Source organism: Macaca thibetana, chromosome 13, assembly GCF_024542745.1.
Source record: "Macaca thibetana thibetana isolate TM-01 chromosome 13, ASM2454274v1, whole genome shotgun sequence".
In the NCBI taxonomy this organism is placed as follows: domain Eukaryota; kingdom Metazoa; phylum Chordata; class Mammalia; order Primates; family Cercopithecidae; genus Macaca; species Macaca thibetana.
In genome coordinates, this window is record NC_065590.1 from 92,035,368 (window position 1) to 92,054,478 (window position 19,111).

General features: G+C 43.0%; 1 protein-coding gene across 3 annotated transcripts in view; it reads left to right on the forward strand.

Annotated features, from left to right (window-relative positions):
- Positions 1-14,233, forward strand: part of NBAS (NBAS subunit of NRZ tethering complex) — a 394,766-nt gene extending 380,533 nt beyond the window's left edge. For all 3 annotated transcript variants that reach the window (XM_050754036.1, XM_050754037.1, XM_050754038.1), the window contains 2 exons: positions 1,942-2,070; positions 13,823-14,233. In XM_050754036.1, coding sequence (XP_050609993.1) covers positions 1,942-2,070; positions 13,823-14,098 — 405 coding nt within the window. In that variant the 3' untranslated portion in view covers positions 14,099-14,233. The remainder of the gene's footprint in view (positions 1-1,941; positions 2,071-13,822) is intronic.
- The last annotated feature ends 4,878 nt before the right edge of the window (positions 14,234-19,111 follow it).

The window sequence follows — 19,111 nt, forward strand, 5'->3', positions numbered from 1 at the left end:
GGTGGGAAATATTTATACAGTACATTTAGCACATTGACTGCTAACCTGGGACATTCAAGGGTGCTTTTGCAGAGGAAGTACAGTTTTTCTGTGCCTTTTAAAACTGAGACTTAAAGAGCAAGTAGATGGTTAATCAGACAGAGAAAGAGCAAAGGTTACCCTATGTGTAAACGCCTGGAGGTGTGAGAGAGTCCAGCGCCCAGCAGCCACCCTGCCTAACATGGTAGCCACTGGCCCCATGTGGCTTATCAAAACCTTTAAGTAAAATTTAGAATGCAGTTCCTCGGTTGCACTCAAATGTAGCTTTTGCCTTGTGGCTACGGTATTGAACAGAGCAGATACAGAATGTGTGGGTTGTGTCAGAAGGGGCCCCGCACAGCGCTTGGTGTGGAATGCACAGGTGGGGAGTGCTGCCATGACCGAGAGGAGGAGGAGGAGGCCCCAGGATGCGGCCAGCCAGGCCGGAGTGCCATGCTCAGGGGCTTGTTTCATGCTCCCAAATAATCTTCTGCAGGGTCCGGCATCCCGGATGAAAAGTCTGTCTGTTTCTTTGCCCCAGATGCTTGGTGAGACTGCTCTGTGTCACGGGTTCTTGAAGGCACACACCATACTTTTTTGAATGAGAATTCCCAATGTGTGAAGAATGTGTTTTACAAACCGCTCCCCTGCTGGTATTGATCATTGCCACACAGGTTTGTGTAGCACAGCCTTCTACTCTGAAATGTGAGGGCCTTGCCGATTTCAAGAAGAGACGTGCTGTGTGAAAGCTAAAACTAAAATGAGCAGAATTCCAAAGAGAACTTGATCCTGAGTTTTAAATGGGAGCTTACTTGTGCCATTCTTATTTTATCGATGCTCTATAATAATGTAAAGCAACTTTGAAAATACAGTAAATTTGAGTTTTTCTTCTCTGATCTGCTGTCTGAATGGCACAAGAGAAAAATCAATCCCGTGAATGCCAATAATTGTCAGTTCTTTAGAGCAACCGTTGCTTTAGTGTAGTGTAGTCACTCATTGTCTGGTTTTTGGTCCAAAGTGTTCTCTTCTTTGTGTTACAGCTAAAGTCAGGACCCAAATGGCAACACAGCTCAGCAGGGCAAAACAGTTTGCAAATCTTGTTCTTATTGTTTTATGCTTTTGTTGTAAAGGATTATCATTTGCTATCTTATATGAAAGCCTGCTGTGTGACCACAGGTTCAGTTAGTAAAATAAAGGGCTGAGAATAAAATTCAGATCTGCCTGTGGAGATCCAAACACATTTTCATTTTTCTGCAACACAGTTTTCATGAAGATAGACTGTCTTAAATATATTAAGGAGTCAATTCATTTTGACATTAAAATGATAGACACATTTTAAAATATTTTATTTGCTGATTTCCTTTGTTTCAGTGAATGAAAACTAGAGGTTGTTAACAAGATTAACAATTGATAATTCTTTTTATTATTATTAAGCCTCCACTATATGCTGAGCATTGTATGCTGTATTCATCAACACAAACTCTCTCTCTCTCTCTCACACACACACACACAAACACACACACACACCCCACAAAACCTGCAAAGGAGCTATAAATACATACATTTTACTTATGAGGAAACTAGGGCTGTGAGAGTTTAGGAAAATAAATTATACCACTGTATCTGTACAATGAGTATTACAAAGCCATTAAAAAGCAGTATCATAGATGAATATCTGATAGCTTGGAAATCTGTACACAGTTTACTGTGAACCAAGTGAAGTGGATGCCAACTCCCATATTCAGTATATTCAGTGTGGTCCCATGTGAGGCTTTAAACACACACACACACACACACACACACACACACACACACACACACACAGAGGCTACTATAGAAAAAGGGGTGGAATGATCTAGCCAGAACCGCACTGATGAGAAGTGCGTCCTGGAGTTCTTGCTCACCCCTGCTCTGTGGTTTCAGGCTGTGAAGGAGCTTTGTCTGCTGCTGCTCAACCAGTCCCTCCTGCTTCCATCTCTGAAACTTCTCCTCGAGAGCCGGGATGAGCATCTGCGCGAGATGGCACTGGAGCAAATCACGGCAGTCACTACGGTATGCCCGTTGAATTTACTTTCTTTTTTCTTTTTGTTAATGTTTCAAAGGAATGAATTAGCACTTTCATTCTCATAAATAACACCATGGTTAATTGAAGACTACTGTATCTACAGTCTTCTCTGACCACAATAGCTGTTCCAGTTTTGTCCCAGCAGTGTATGGTTATTTTACAAACATTTACTAAGCTCTTCCCATGAACCAGATACAGTGTTTTGGTGCCCAGAATACAAATCCAAATAAGAAGACAGTTTTCTAGAGAAGCAGGATGATAGTCTCCTTAAGAAGATCAAAGCAGTCATGAACTAGCAGTCCTCTAGCTACTTAAAATTTGGGTCTAGGGAACTCCCATCATTGCACAGGTTTTCCATCTGTGGATGTGTGTGTTAGGTTATCCACTAATTAAAGGTAAGACAGTGGTTATAAGTAGTGTATACTGGCACCATCTGAAATCTCAAACTCTGATTTCCTCTGGCAACCTTCTTGTCTTGAAGCGTAATGTACTGGCATCAGGTTGAGATTTCTCCCTCAAGTCCTGTTGCCTTGTTATTATGATTAGGAGGAAACTTTCTCTTCTCATTTAAAATTTTTCACTTTAGGATTAGATAGCTTAGGGTTGTGTTTTAATGAACTCATGTTGTATGATCTTTACTGAAGCCCTTTTGTGTGGAGATCATTCTTTCATTTGAAGTGTGTGTGTGTCTGAGTATCTACACTATACACATATACATATGTACACACATATGTAATTTTACATTGTATATATACATATATATGTATGTAACAAAATGTGACAAACAAAAATGTGTCAGGATATCTTCTAGGGACCAGAGAAGGAAGGCAAATCTAGAGCAGAGATATATGCTTGCTACTCAAGACAGTGAAGAGGTTGATGAAAAGACATCACTGATACAAAGTTTTCTTAATGACAAAGGATACAGAAAATTATGTAAATAGTTACAGAAAGCAGAATATAATTGTATTTGGAAATAATCATTATGAATAAAATGAGAAAATCAAATGCCTTTATTCATTTAGATATGTTTTTAAAATAATGTAAAAGCTCCCGCAAGGGTTTTGTGAATACCCTACCTTATCACCAATAATTAATCAGAACAGAGGCCTCTTTGGGACCTTGACTGAAGTAGGGAATCAAGAGGACTTGTCTTTCAGTAGCCCTCCCACCTATCTATGCTAAAATGAAAGTTGCATAACTTTGAGAATTTATATGAAACAGAATTATAATGAGTTTTTTCTCTTAGCCAGTTTTTTTCTTATAAATTCAAGAAATTGGGAAGAAGAGAAAAAACTTCTGCATATTCTCAGTGCATTTTTTTCCCTCCCCACCCTCGTACACTGTGTTAGGCATTCTCACAAAAATTTGCCATGGGCCTCTTTGAGAATAAAACAGTGATGTATTATACATTGCCTTTCCATATTCATCGTACGTGGAGCTCTCTTGATGTAGTCCTGGATCCCATGGGCAGAGTGTATTGGTTTTCATTTTAAAGATTCTTTATCTCAAATGCTTCTGTCAGAACTGCAACTAGCACAGGCGGCCCCTAACTGCTAACTAATCTTACTACCCACACAACAGCACTTCCTCCCACATACCTACACAGTAACTATCAAAATAAGAAACTAAATGGTAACACTGCAGTGCCCCAGTCCCTTTAATATGGCACTGATTTACTTCCGTAACACTTTGATCTGCACATTAGATGTGCTGCATGGTGCTAAGCCTGTGGTTTTGAAGCTGCTCTGCAGACTGTGAGTAGTTTGCCTGTGGTTGTGATGATAGCACACGAAACGTCTGTGCCTTTCAGATCCAGGAATCAAAGCCACAGGTATAAATTGCTAAGATGAGTCACTTGCCTACCATTCAGATCCTTCCTTTTAGAAATTCAGTAATGAGACTGAACCATAACTTCTCTGCGCTAAGTTGAATGCTCACATTAGGCTAGCCCATCTGTGCCCTAAAAATGTGTCCCACAAAATGCTAAGTGTGTTTGGACCTTTTGCAGTCCCCAGAGAGCTAAGGTTTTACAGAGTTTCCATTTAAAAAACATTTTTTAACTTTTTGAGATAATTTGAAATTCACGCTCAGTTGTGAGAAATAATATAGCAAGGCCTCTGGCATTCTTCACCCAGTTTCCCCCAATGGTGACATCTTTCATAACTAGAGTATACAGGTTGAACACCTCTAATCCAGAAATCCAAAATGGCCCCAAATTCAACACTTTTGAACACCAACATGACGTTCAAAGGAAATGCGCATTAAAATGTTTCAGATTCCAGACTTCAGATTTTCAGATTAGGAATACTCAACACGTAAGTATAATGCAAATATTTCAAAATCTGAAAAAAAACTGACACTTCTGATCTCAAGCTTTTTGGAAGGGATACTCACCTGTAATATTATGACCCAGTTGCTGACATTGATTCAATCTGTCGACACTATATAGATTTTATGAGTTTTGCAGACACTCCCGAGTGTGTGTGTGTGTGTGTGTGTGTCCATGTGACATTGTCACCTGTAACTTGGTATGACCACTAACTGCAGTCAAGGTACGAGACACAAGGATCTCTCATACTGTCTACCTTCTTCCTCCCCACCTCCTGAACAACCCCTGGCAACTGCTAATCGGTTCTCTATAATTGTATCATTGTAAAATGCTACATAGATAAAATGTGAAATCACTACCATTTATCATTGCTTTTCCAACACCATTGAAGGGTTATGTTACACTTTTCTAAGGGAAGAGTTTCAATGGGCATTTTGGCAGGACTCATGTCCAGCTGTTTTTAAGTCATCCTTGGTATTGCAATGAAAAATAGAAAACTTTGGCTTTCTTTTGGTTGCTTTTATTTTGCTATTTACCGTATCCATTAGCAGAGTGCTTGAGTTCATCAGTAACTTTAGTTTTCCCCTTATTGGTTGTTGACAGTAGTTCCTATTGACATTAAAGGGGAAACATCTGGCAGAGGCACTCCGCTGATAGCAGTCTCTCCTGCACGGTGTGCAGATCCGAGTGGAAAAACACCCCCATTTGTTTGCTGATAGCATGTATTATTTTGCTATTCATTACAAGATACTGACAGCTTTATAGGTGTTTACAGTTAAAAGGATGACGCTTAAGCGCTGATGCCAGAGACTGTACTGACTTTTCCTCTAGTAGTAGTACTCATTTCTTTCTCTAAGCTTTTCCGAAATTGCAGACCTCTGGTGCATGTAACCTTTTATAAATGGCCAACAGCCTCTTTCCTGGGCCAGAAATGGGAAGTCCTTCCTTGGCATTGTATTGATGATGAACAATGAACACCCTGCACGGCGTAGACTTCTGGATCACCTTCTCCATCACTCCCAGTGAGACTGAGAGCTCACTTTCAAACCTTATTCTCTCCAAGAAGGGCAGCGCTGCTGATGTGTTTGACTTGCATCTCTGGAATATTTTCTGTTTGGATGGAAGCATCTTGACTTATTTCATTAAAATATGCAGATATGTATTTATAAGGGTTTTTTTGTATACTGAAAATTCCCATTTTGTAATTCCCTATTTACAACAGCTCCTGCTCTTCATTGCTTCCTCCTCTTTGGTACTGCTCAATGCCTCTATGCGACCCCTCATCCCAGGGATTGTCCTGGACTCTGCTGTCTGTTAAAATAGTAATGCATGGGGTTATAAAAGAAGCATTTAGGACCTCTAGCACCTAATTAAGGGCTTCTCCTTGATGCCAATAATTACCATCTTTCAAATCCCACCTCTTTGCCAAGTGCTATAATAGGCACATTGTCTCTTTATCCTAATGATCGTATGAGAAGATATTATTATTTTGGTTTCACAGATGAAAACACTGAGGCTCAGGGGTCACAGAGCTAGTAAGCAGCCAAAGCTGAAATGTAAACCCCAGACCTAACATTCCAAGTCTATACTCTACCATGCTTCTGCTTTTAACGTAAGTAGGAAGGCTTTATTACATTGGAAAAGGGTTATTTCTACAGAGGAATGAAGTTGTTGAAAGCACCTTGAGGCATATAATATTAGCTCTGCAAAAGACTAGAGTAGACCTAGCCCAACAACTCGCCTAGCTATGCTTCGTTTTTAAGCGCACTCACTCTCCCAGGCTCCAGCTGAACACTGCAGGGGGCTATGTGCCATTTTGGGTGAGATTATGACATGAGAGCACCTCCTAAATGAAACCTGTACCCCTTTATCTTGATCACATTGACCTTAGTCCTGCCCTGGGGATTTTCTCAGATTACTAAGGTCCTTCTTCCAGTGACAGCCCTTCACATATTTGATAAATCTGATTCCTATCCCCTATAACCTAGCCATGAAGGCACCAGAAGCTTCTAGCATTATTTTACAGTGGCCAGCGTCCAGGCTGGGGGGAGAACCATAAAGATTTTCAGAAAAGCATATGTGAATCGACATATTTATACAAAACCAGGAAACCTTTCTGTCTTTGTTCCCATTTAACTCTATCCAGGTTTCCAGCCAGGACCTCCCTGGCGAGAGTCTCTTCCACCCTGGAGTGCCCCCTCAGTATTGCCTTCTCCTTGCCCAGCCCAGGTTTACACACTCGCCCTCTTGCCTCAGCATGACATGATAGCAGGCACATTGGGTTGGGGTCCTAACAACCTCGTTTGATGTCTGCAGAGTCCGTCTTCGGTATTAACTGAAGATTAACTGAAATTAACACTAATGTCAGTTGGTTTTCTTCTAAGTGTATCCAAACCAAGTTAAGCTGAAGTGAGCCAAACGATTCAAGGAATCGAGCAAGAACTAGCCTTTGCTCTTCCAGACACCAGTTGGTGGTAAACTGGCCTCTTTGACAATCACTCTTCTTTGGGCTGTTTGAGTGCCAGGCTCTTTTCTCAAAATTGTGGGTATGTCTACTGATTTCTAACTATCATTTTAACCTGAACATACAGAGATCTGACCTACACCTCCTGTCAGTCATCCTTAGCCTGTGCTGGGTCTCCTTGATAAAGGAAGCTCTGCAGCAGCATCTCCCAGAGGTCTCAGCTGGATGCGTCCAGCGATAGGCAGCTCACCCTCTAGATCAGCCTGAGATTCCTAAACAGCACTAGTGGTTGGTTAATTTACTTGGTATAAACAGACATATCAAGCACCCATTGTGCACAGCCTGGCACTGCGTATAAAGTGAGGAATAGGTAAGATGTTTGTAAAGATGAGGTAAAATATTGTTATCCCTGTGCTTAAATGAATTATCTCATGGAGAGATTGACATGTGAAATAATAACACAAGGAATTAACCAAGGTAGCAAGGAGGTAGGTACAACGTGTGGAACTAGCCAGATCAGGGCCCTCAAATCCAGCGTTTCAGTTTGGTCACAGAGGTGATCAAGCTTGGATTTTCAAAGATTTTCTCCATCTCGTTGTTAGATCGTGAGCAGGTGATTTGTCGTAGTTTTGGTTTCAGAAGCAGTATTCCATTAAGTGCCATGCCAGGAATGAAACTGACAGTATGCTGAGAAAATGGAAACTGCACATCATATTCAAGTAAATACAGAACACAAACATTATCTGTAGGCATTTTTCCCAAGTATATACTTATATTGTCCTTTTATTTTTCTACCCTTGTGGTTGATATTTTCAATAACTTTTATTAGTAATAGTATATATTAGAACAAGACAAACATGGTTCCCTAAAGTAAACAGTGAAATAATATTAAATAATCTTCCTTAAAATAAATGAAACGAGGGCCTGCATACATTTTGCTTCTGAAATTTCAGCTTTCCTCATTATTGTAATTACTCTTAGCTTGATATAGATCCATAAAATCAAAGATTTTAAATCAGAGAAGGTTCATTACCTATTGTTGAAAGAGGAATTAAGCAGATAGCATTTTAATGGCTTGGAAGACAGCAGTGCTTTGTGCTTTAATAGATTTCTTTCCCAAGATCTGTAAAGTATCATTTATTCTCAAAAATTAATTGCTGACACACAAAAATAATCTCTGACTGAGATAGCAAGCATTTTACTCATCTTCTGATATATATAAGCCCTTCCCTTTCTAGAAAATCATTTTTTCATGATTTGTTTGGCTATATTAACGTCAGCTGTTTACTGAACCTGGACTCTGCACTTGGCATTGTGCTGGGCACTTAAAAGCTTGTATTATTCCCAGCCCTTACAGACAGTCTGTATTTCTGATGTGGAAACTGGAGCTCAGAGAGATCGTCCTTAGCAAGGTCACACAGTTGTTTAGTGACAGAACCAGGACTGGAAATTTGTCTCTAACCCAAAAGCCTGTCTTCTTTTCATAGCACCAGACTCTCTCTCACTGTAATTCAGAGTTATTTGATCAGGGGAATTAAGTCAGCTAATCCTCTGGACTTGTCTCATATTTATTTCTCACATCCAAACCGCATCCAAAAATGACAGAATATAGTTTCTTCCTCATGCCCCGTAAGCACCAGTCAACCTGCTGGCTGGGCTGTGTGATTTTTCCACAGACCATATGCCAAAGTCAATTTCTGATCAATTTAAAAGTCAAATATTGTTAAAAGTCAGAAAATATAAAAAGAACATATCAGTTCCTTTGAGGAATTGTAACTTCTGAGTTTTAAAGCAATAGAATAAAGGAGTAGATCCTGACAATATAAAAGTGTAAAACTTCTATACGACAAAAAACAACTGAAACAGAATTGTAAACAATAGGTTAGAATGTTCATGATAACGAAAATCAGGGTTAAGATTTCAGTTATACAGAGAATCCTTCACATGTGAAAGAGTGGAAAGCTGTTATAACTCTCCTAAATGAGTGAATGATTGATTCTTCCCACAGCAAAAAAATAAAAATGATAGGAAATTTATGGAAAAAGCCATTCTTACAAATAAAAAAATTCAAATGAAAGCAACCTTGAGGTACCATTACATATCTCCTATATTAGCAAATGACTTTTTCTTTTCTAAATGTTAACACCTAAAGCTGAGAAGTTCATGATGTGACACTGATGCATTCCCACACTGATGTCACCGCTGTAAGCTGGCACAATTGACATCACTATGTGGTTGTGCTTACATTCATATTTAGAACCAAAAAAATGTTTCAGATACTTTGCCTGATGTATTAATTTGCCTGATGAATTAATTTACCTAACAAAGTACCACAGACTAAGTGACTTAAACAAGAGAAATTTATTTTCCTACAGTTTTGGAGACCAGAAGTCTGATGTCAAAGTATAAGGTTGGTTTCTTCCCAGGCCTCTCTCCTTGGTGTGTCGACGGCTGCCTTCTCACTGTCCTCACATGACTGACCCTCGCTTCATGTGTGTGTCCTGTTTTCTCTTCTTGTAAGGACACCAGTTATATCAGAGTCCATCCTAATGATCTCATTTTACCTTCATCGCCTCATTAAAGTCCCTACCTGTAAATAAAGTCACATTGTGAGGTACTGGGGGTAAGGCCTTCGACATATGAATTTGTGCGGGGACATAGTTCAGCCTGTAACATGCCAGTAATACCTCACCTGGTAACTTGTCCTATGCAGATGATTTCAATGAAGAAGAAAGTATGTGCATAAAAACATTCATGGTAGTGTTTCAGTAATATCAAACAATTAAAAATGGCTGAAATACTTAGAAAAGTTAAATAACTTAAACAACTATTTTGCAGCCATTAAAATTTTTAAGACTGAAAACTATGTGAAAAACAATTTAAAAATTCTTAGCATATAATGAGAAAAGTAGAATACAAATATCATGCGATTAATTGTGGAAAAAAAAAATCTATGCACGTGGACAGTTACTGGAGATGAAAGGAGGGTGAAATAATTCTCTTGTGGTGGCCGAAATATGGATGACATACAAATTACTGTCATACAGCCTGAAGAGCCAGACCTCAGGTGTCTTGGGAGTATGGAGGAAGGTGAAATCAGCTTGGCCAAGAGAGTTAAACAAAATGTCAGCAAGAAGGTGGCATGATTTTTTCCAACTATTTCCACTTTTTTATTTTTATCTTAAAAATAAAAAGTAGGTTAGAATAAATAATGCATGGTCAGAGAGTACCAGCTTCTGTGGCAGATAGTACTGAAGTTTTAGTATGTTAGGACGAATTTTAGTCAAAAACAAGAAAAATCAAAGACAACTTGAGGCTTAACAAATTAACCTAGCACGTCAGCCGTGTGGCGCTAATGTCACGGTGCTGGAGGGTGCTTTGGGACTGGACACCCGGCCCTCAGCTGTGCTGGCCTTGGCACCCTGCTGCGGGGCCTGGGATATGGAAAGGCACATCTTGGCTGTCTATGACCTGTTCCTTCTCTGAACCTCAGACTCTTCTTTAAAATGTACTTGTTGGAATGGGTCATTACAAAGGCCATCTCTCTCTTCCTTCTTTCATTCTCTATTTTGTTCCCAAATACGCACAGAAAAATTACCTATGCAGTATTTTCCTTGCAGCTGACAATTTTGAAGTATACTTGGGCCATTCTATATTTCTTGCAAAGAGCCAGGCCCAGGTAGAATGTCAGAGAAAGTAAATAAGACAAAGTCACCCACCCTGTGTTTCCAGCACTCCGTTTTATAAGAAGCCAAACCCAAAATTCCTCCCAACCTTTCCCTGCTCACTGCCCAAGCTCAATGCAGGTCAGCAAACCCAGACCCTTATCTTTCTTAAGGGAACCTCTGAGTGGGCCGGGGCCAAGAGGAAGCATGCGTTTCATTGCCGTGTCTTTAACCTTAGGCATTCTCAGCCAAGACAGCAAGCAGCAGGCTTTTGGAGAGAAGACAGCCTACCCTGCCCTTCCCCACCCCTTACCCTCCATGCCAGGATTGAGCAGCTTCTAAAAAGCTGGGTATATCCAGCCAGAAACACGGGAAAGATTTGGTTGCACTGGATAGAAACAGACTGCGAAGAGAATGAGAGCAACAGTGGCCGCAGGCGCTAACAGAACCCCTGTCTCTCCCTCAGGCTGGAAGAATCCATCACTCCCTCTCTAGGAGACTGTCAGGCTTCCAGAGGGAGGGTTAGTGAGTAAACTGAAAGAATAATCAAGGTGTCCCAGCCTGGAAAACGTATTCCGGGCAACAAAGAAAGTATTGCCCTGCAGTGTTCGGATTCTGAGCCTTTTATCTGTGCATCTTATCAAACATGTGCCTGTAGTATCCTGGCACACACTCTGTTCTCTCCTGCAGGGTTAGGCGGGGGAATTCTTTGTTTTGAAGGATGAACCAAGATAACACACACAGTAACTCAGATGGCCTGTGTGTGTGCACGCATTAGTATGTGCATGCACGTGGGTGGAGGCAGCCGCATAGACTAAAAGAATGTGCGCTGTGGAGTGATTCATTCACTTGGGTATTCATTCCACAAATCTTGCTCAGCTCCTAGCATGTGGCCACCTCATTCTGGACGTTGGGGTTCAGGGGTGAACAGAAGAGACAAGATCTCTGCTCCATAGGAACTCATGTTCTGGAGGGAAACAATCAACAAGTAAACTAATCCGAGACCCGGGCTTCTAGGCCACTCCACCACGGAGCAACTGTGTGACACTTGGCCTCACTGAGCCTGCCTCTGTCAGAGGAGGTGAGAACTGTCTTGAAGGGATGTCTGAAGACTTCAGGGGCCTCTCAGGGTTCTGGCACATAGACATTGTGCTGCTGAGGGCAGGAGCTCTGTGGGCTGGAGAGTCCTGTTTGCTAGGCATGAAGAGACAGGGAGAGAAGTGGGATGGAAAGAAGGCATTCAGAATCACAGGCAGCCCCAGCAAGGAGAAATCCAAGCTCCGTGCCCCTTCCAGCACAAAAGCGAGTCCTTTGAACCAGTGGCTTTTTCTGTCATCTAGCTCCTAAAAACAAAAACAAAGGTAAATGGAGCTCAGCCTAAGTGTTTTGGGTCAAAGGTGGGCTGTACAAGTGTTCATGAAATGGGAGGCCGGAGAAAAGACACTGAGGGCTTGCCGAGAGGGTCTTCTGTTCTGGAGGCTAGTCCTGATCAGTCTCTGAAAGATGGGGTCTTTGTCGTGTACTTGTGCAGTTTACAAAAATGTGACAGTTTAATAATGTAGGTTCACTCAACCATTTAACAAATGTTAATGGAATGGGGTGCCGAAATGGAAAAGTGATAAAACTTCTGTGCCTTCAGGAATGTCCTAGTCGGTAAGGGAGACAGACATACAAATTACTGTCATACAGACCGGGCATGGTGGCTCACGCCTGTAATCCCAGCACTATGGGAGGCTGAAGCGAGTGGACACCTAAGGTCACGTGTTCAAGACCAGCCTGACCAACATGGTGAAACCCCGTCTCTAATAAATACAAAAAATTAGGCGTAGTGCCATGCACCCGTAATCCCAGTTACTTGGGAGCATGAGGCAGGAGAACCGCTTGAACCCGGGAGGCAGAGGTTGCAGTGAGTCGAAATTGCACCACTGCACTCTACCCTGGGCAACGAGTAAAACTCCATCTCAAAAAATAAATAAAATAAAATAAAATTACTTATCATACAGCAAGAAGAGGCAAATCTCAGGTATCTTGGGAGTATGGAAGAAGGAGGAATCCTTGACCATACTCCCAAGTGTTGGCCAAGAAAGTTAAAGAAAATGTCAGCAAGAAGATGGCATTGGAGGTGACATTTACATTGGATTTGGAGTGACCCCTATGGGTAGTAGGAAAGATTCACGGTATCCGATAGTGGGCAGGATTTTATTCTCAGTGCTTCTCTCGCGTTAATTCTTGCAGTCAGTAGACACAGTTGACCTTCGCATCTTCAGTAGCCTTTCTTCCTTGTCACAGAACATGCAGGAAGAGTATGTTGTATATAATTGCATAATATAGTTGGTCTAAACGTTAGTTAATTGGCTTTGACATTATTTCTGAGAGTCCTGCAACCCAAATTACTAAAAATGCACAGTAACATTAAGAAAAGCCTGTCAAGAATCTGTTTTATGATACCCCAATGTAAGTGAGAAGCTCCAAATTTTGATGTGATCAGTGTGGACTTGATTCTTTACAAAAATATTGAAAATAATACATATATTTAGAAGATAAGACCAGGGAGAAAGAGAATATGCAAACTGAAAGAACCAAGGAAACCATTTTTTAAAAAGTAATGTTAGTACTGAGCTTCCTAGAGGCCCAAGCAAGAACAGCTTAAAACCCCACTGTTGGTTATCTTACTTGGATCAGTGGGCTTGAGGGACATATTCTTTTCTCAATGGAGTACAAAAAATGTTTTCTTGTTCTAAAAAAAGCTATTTCATGTGTATTTATATTCAAGAAAGATACAGCGTTAAAGAATGTGGATCACGGTGAAAGTACAAATAAAACAGTAACTGTGGTTGTTAAGAGCACACTTTGATGCCAAGACTGACCCAAATTTACAATCTGGCTCTACAACACTGGCTACGATGTCAAGCAAAATTCCTACCCCTCAGTTTCCTTATCTGTCAGTTGGGAGGTAAAAGTGCCAGTCACGGGGTTGAGTCAGAAGGCCTCGGTGGAGAAATGCTGGTACAGTGTTGAATACAGTTTCTGGTGCCCAGTATCTGGAAGCTGTGGCGATGATTGCAGTGGGGTTCTTGTGTCTTCTCATATTAAGAGGAGCCCCGTCTGTCATCCCAATCTGTGACCTACCTCAGAGGTGCTCATGACCCACACATGCTTTTAAACCCAGGCCAGGGCATGAATGATGATGAAGGCAGCCCAGTGGAGAGCGAGGGATCCAACGGGGGGGCGGACAACGCAGACACCCCCTCACGCTGTGCCTGTCTTATTTCTTGAAGGTGAATGATTCCAATTGTGACCAGGAACTCCTTTCCCTGCTCCTGGATGCTAAGCTGCTGGTGAAGTGTGTCTCCACTCCCTTCTATCCGCGTATCGTTGACCACCTCTTGGCCGGCCTCCAGCAAGGGCGCTGGGATGCAGAGGAGCTGGGCAGACACCTGCAAGAAGCCGGTCACAAAGCCGAAGCTGGGTCTCTCCTTCTGGCCGTGAGGGGGACTCACCGGACCTTGAGAACCTTCAGCACAGCCCTCCGCGCAGCACAGCATTGGGTGTGAGGGCCGCCTGTGGCTCTGCTCCTTAGCGGAAAAAGCATCTGGAGTTGAATGCTGTTCCCAAAAACAACACGTGTACCTGCCGATTGTTCTCTGTGGTTCCAACAAATTGCAAATAAAACTGTATGGAAACGATGAGCAAGCTGCCGCTTTTTTAAACTTTTTTTTCTGTCTCGTACCGACTGATGAACATACTTTCTTATTGACTAAGAGACTCTTCCCTTCCCGGCCTCCTTTTTTTTTCTTTTCAACCTGCCTTTTCTGGATAGAATTCAGTTAATAATGTGCCCACAACTGTGGTTCAGCAAGTTGGATGTGGTGGTGGATAGGGTGGCGTCAGGAAGGGAGTGCGTGTGCAGAATGCCTGGTGGTTGGGGTAGGTGCCATGGGTGGAGGGAGAGTGGATCTGGACTCAAGTCTCAGATTAGTTGAATGACCTCAGGCTAATTCTTCCACCTCTTTGAACCTCAGTCTATGATGTATAAAAATAAGGGTAGTATTATCTGCCTCATAAAGTTGATGAGTATTATGTGAGGTTGTGTGTGTGAGGCTCTATCAGATACACAGCTGGAGCTGAAGAAATAGTAACTCTCTGTCCCGCTCACTAGTGTCACAGTATATGAATTATGACCTTCGGGGCATAGCCAGATGATCAGGACTAATACACGATTGCTGTCTGATGAGAGGCCTTCACAATTTATCGGCATCAACATGTTCAGGTTGACACATTTCATGTCCATAAACCTACATAGGCAGGTGGGTGGGGGAACAGAGCTAGCATGCACACTTATCACAAGTGGGATTGGCATAATGATTTGCATACAGCCAATCATAGCAAGGGTGTGAAAGGCAACACCCTTAGAAAAACCTCCCACACAAGGGGTGTTCCCTGTGATGGAGGATAAGGGTCCCAGGGCATAGCTTGCTGGCACCTGCCCCCACCACAGAGGTATGTGCTTGATAGTGGAGGCTCTAGACTTCACGCCCCTGAGACTCACACTCGATCCAAGACACAGCAGCAGCTGAGGCATGGCCTGGGGGAGAGCATCCACACCTACACAGTGACCAGGGGGCCATTGGAGGCATCCATCTACACTAAGCCATGCGGGTCTTTTACCTCTGCCCCCAAAAAAATAATTTGGAGGGAGGGAGAGTGACTGTGTATTAAGAAAGTTTAGGTAGATTAGATGATATTACATCATTGTTATAGGGAATAATTTGCACAAGTTTAAGTCATGTGAAAAGGCTACCTCTGATCAATTTCTGCATTGCTCTGTCAAAGCCAGCAGGCTGAATGTAACGGGGCTCCCTGGTGGTCTTTAACATATGGTGTACTGGACAGCCTGATCTCCACACCTCCCCCTGTCCACCCCACTCCCACCGGTGCCCTACACACACCTGATTGGGTTCCCCATCTATTTAAGAATAACATCGCCTCCCCTTACAGCTTATCATCACCATCATCATTGGCTTCACCTCCTTTCCGCTCCTCTAGATGTAGCTGCAGAGCTGCAGAGTCCTCTGATGAAAGTTTTGGTCATCTTTGGAGGAGACTTATTGTGTAATTGCTCACTCCCCTGACCTCCCACCAACTGTCTACCCCAAGATTGAATTCCTCTCCCAATTCAGTAGCACCTAGAATTTGGGAATGGCTTGCACAAGCCTCTAGCATACTTTGCAGGGAAGAGGACGCCATATTTCTCCCAAATTAGGTAACGCCTGTCCAGACAGACCCACGCAGCCAAAAAAGCCTCCTAGAACTCTGATGGCACCACCTGTGTCCCATGGTGTGGGTCAAGCCACTCCCAGGCAGCATGCCTACCAGTAATGGGTGTTCTCCAACCTTGCAGCAAGCCTGCGTCATTTCAGGTGAATGAAAACATTGAGTGAGCAATATTCTGAGAAAACAGTCTGTTTCAACCGAATCCCTCCCGAGACCTTTTTGTTCAAATTGCAATATTACAGATCTCAGAAGTCATTTAGTATGATACCCTGACTTTATGGATTAGTAGACTGAGGCCCAAGGGCTGAAGTGACTTGTACAAAGGACAGCAGAGGATTGTGGGGCTCCACATTCCAGTCCCCCAGCCCCACAATGCTTATAAGGAAGGCATTCCCTCCTGGAAACTGCATGGCTTTGACTCACGTCCTCGTTTACTAGAAACCAAATGTAAAAGGTTTGAGCAGTTTCTGCGGGGAGAAAAAAAAGAGAAAAAGAAGGAACAACAAATAAAGAATTCACTCAAGAATCACACCAGTTGGAAAAATACTCTAGAACGCTGAGTTCCTCTTTGTGCTGGTATTTAGAATGTTAACCATAAATGTTAGATGAAGGAGTAAGGTGGTATGTTGTCTTGCTTACAGTTAAAAGTTCCTGTCAGTTATCCCAAACCTTTCTGTTTGAAAACAAATCAGAATAAGCAAGGGCTGCCCTGGCCCTCACTCACACTCAGATTCGATAGCTTTGCTTCCTGGGACGTGGCCCGCAGGGTGAGCTGTGCAGGGTGAGAGCCTCTGGAGTCAGACCGCCAAGCTGTGAGCACTGGGAGGCCTCTCTCTCTGAGCCTCAGTTTTCTCACCCATAACTAGGGCTAATTAGTAAGTACTTTTCTCTAAGTTGCTAATTAGTAAGTACTTTTCTCAAGGTCACAAAGCTAGTAAGTAATGGAACCACAATGCAAACCCAGGTATGTAACCCTTGGCCCAATGCTGTGTTAACTTAAGTCACCAGAGCACTTCTAGGTCCCTCTGCTGAGGAACCTGGTGAACATCCTGGAGGTCATTTGAATGACACACTCGGCTCTATTTCCCATTTCTCTCTTCTGTTCAGGGACCGATAATATCATGGCAGAGGGAGGCCATGAAATGTCTGTGACTTTTTCTAATTGTCAGCTGATGTCCCTGCCTTCCCAAAGCTGGGGCACACTCTATCTTTGTTCTGTTCAAGAGTTTTAATACTGGGCTGGGCATAGAGGCTCACACCTCTAATCCCAACACTTTGGGAGGCCAAGGAGGGCAGATCACTTGAGGTCAGGAGTTCAAGACCAGCCTGGCCAACATGGCGAAACCCCATCTCTCCTAAAAACACAAAAATTAGCCAGGCATGGTGGCGCACACCTATAATCCCAGCTACTCGGGAGGCCGAGGTACAAGAATCACTTGAACCAGGGAGGCAGAGGTTGCAGTGAGCTGATTGCACCACTGCACTCCAGCCTGGGCAACAGAGTAAGACTCTGTCTCAAAAAAACAAATAAACAAAAAAGTTGTAATACCGAAGTGTCTGAACTCCCCTGTTTCTCACAGAATAAGACATAGGGCCCTTCATCCAAACCTCCCCTCATACGCCAGATTTTCCAGAAGGTGTATGCAGATTTGATCACCATTAACATTCTCTGTAGACAATGATGATTATGGCATCACTTAGGTTACTAAAATAAGATTGCGTCAGAGACTTCCTAACACTTCCAAAGTGTTAGGATTCACTTTGAAGTCCATCTGGCCCAGTGGTTACCAGTCATGACTGCATATCAGAATCACCCAAGGAAAATGAAACCCAGATTGAAGCCCGAGTCCCTGAGTTCCTCCCAGTCTGATCAATTAAGTCAGAATGTCGAGGGGTGGTCCCCAAGAACTGCCGGACCAGAGCCAGTCAGGAGAGCAGGGTTTACGTCACTGGCTTCTTATCTCTCGTTGGCCATGTCTCCGCCCACTTGCCTTTCCCTCACAAACACACAGGGAAAATGAAAGGATCCAAATCTGACCCCCTTCTCCCTGCCAGTCCCACTCTGGAAAGGCCTGCTGGGAAGGCGGGATGCTGGACTTGGCTTGGAAAGTGATGGATCTCTCAACTCCACGTCTCTTTGCCCTGTTCTCACATGCGAGGGTGTGCAGGAGCTGGCTTTCCAAAGAAGGGACCCAATTTTTACAAGAAATGAGAAATCCCGTTGCTTCTTTAACCTGCAGCTAAATTTAGATCCGGAGTGGAGGTCGCTTTCCCAGTCAGCACAGCTCCCTGGGTCTGAATAGCAGCAGGCCCGTGGCACGAGATCTGTTGTTTTCCCTCACCTTGAAAACTGGGTCTTATCTTTTTGGAAAGAAAACTCATTATGCTAAATGTAGCAGAAGAGCATTCAAATGCAAGTTTGCCCTATTCTTTGGAGAGAGCATGCATTTTTCTCCAGTTAGCTGCAAATGCAGCAGCTCAGTAGTCTAATTTAGCTCCAACAGCTGGGAATTCAGTGTTTCTTCTTAATAACTTCAAACTCATTATAAACTGAAGATGGCACAGACGATGAGAAAATAGGAAAACGAACCAATGGGTGTTTCAGAGCTTGAAAGGGAGAAAAAGAGCCTCCTTGTTTGAGTACCCATCTCGTGGGTTTTCTCTCCACCAGCGGCGGTAGATATGAGAAGGAAGCCTTGGGTTCCTTTTGTTCTAATGAATCCAGAGTTCTTAGACTTGAGACTACCACTGCAAGCTGGAGAGCTTTGGTGTGGCAACCTGCTCACAGCTGTGAGACAGGAATCAGGCACATCAAACTATTGCTGGGAAAATGAAAAATAACTCTGACTTCGATGCCGGTGTTAGACTATTGGAGTGTGAGTTTCTCCTCCCCGGTGGCTGTCAGAGTTCTGGAAAGCTGCCTCCAGGCGCAAGACGAAGATTTCCAAAACCAGCCTTCAGCAATGGTCCGGTGATGAGGGAGCTAGGATGTGTGGTTCAGATGACCCGGGGGAGTTCTGAAGCTGGGGGTATCCTGATGCTTCACTAGTGAAAGGGGAGGGAGCCAGACTGGAATTTCTCCTCTGCCATGGGTAAATCTTAGGCAGGCAGATGGGATTCGTGTTGTCTTGACAAACAACGGGCCTGTTGCGGAGGCCGTTTGGAAGAAAACACGGGACAGGAGTCAGGGATCTGGGTTTGAGAGCTGGCCTGGCTGATGTATGACTTTAAGCAACTTTATTTGGCTTTCTCTGTATCTGTTTTCTGTCCACACCTCTCTACTGTTGTTCGGC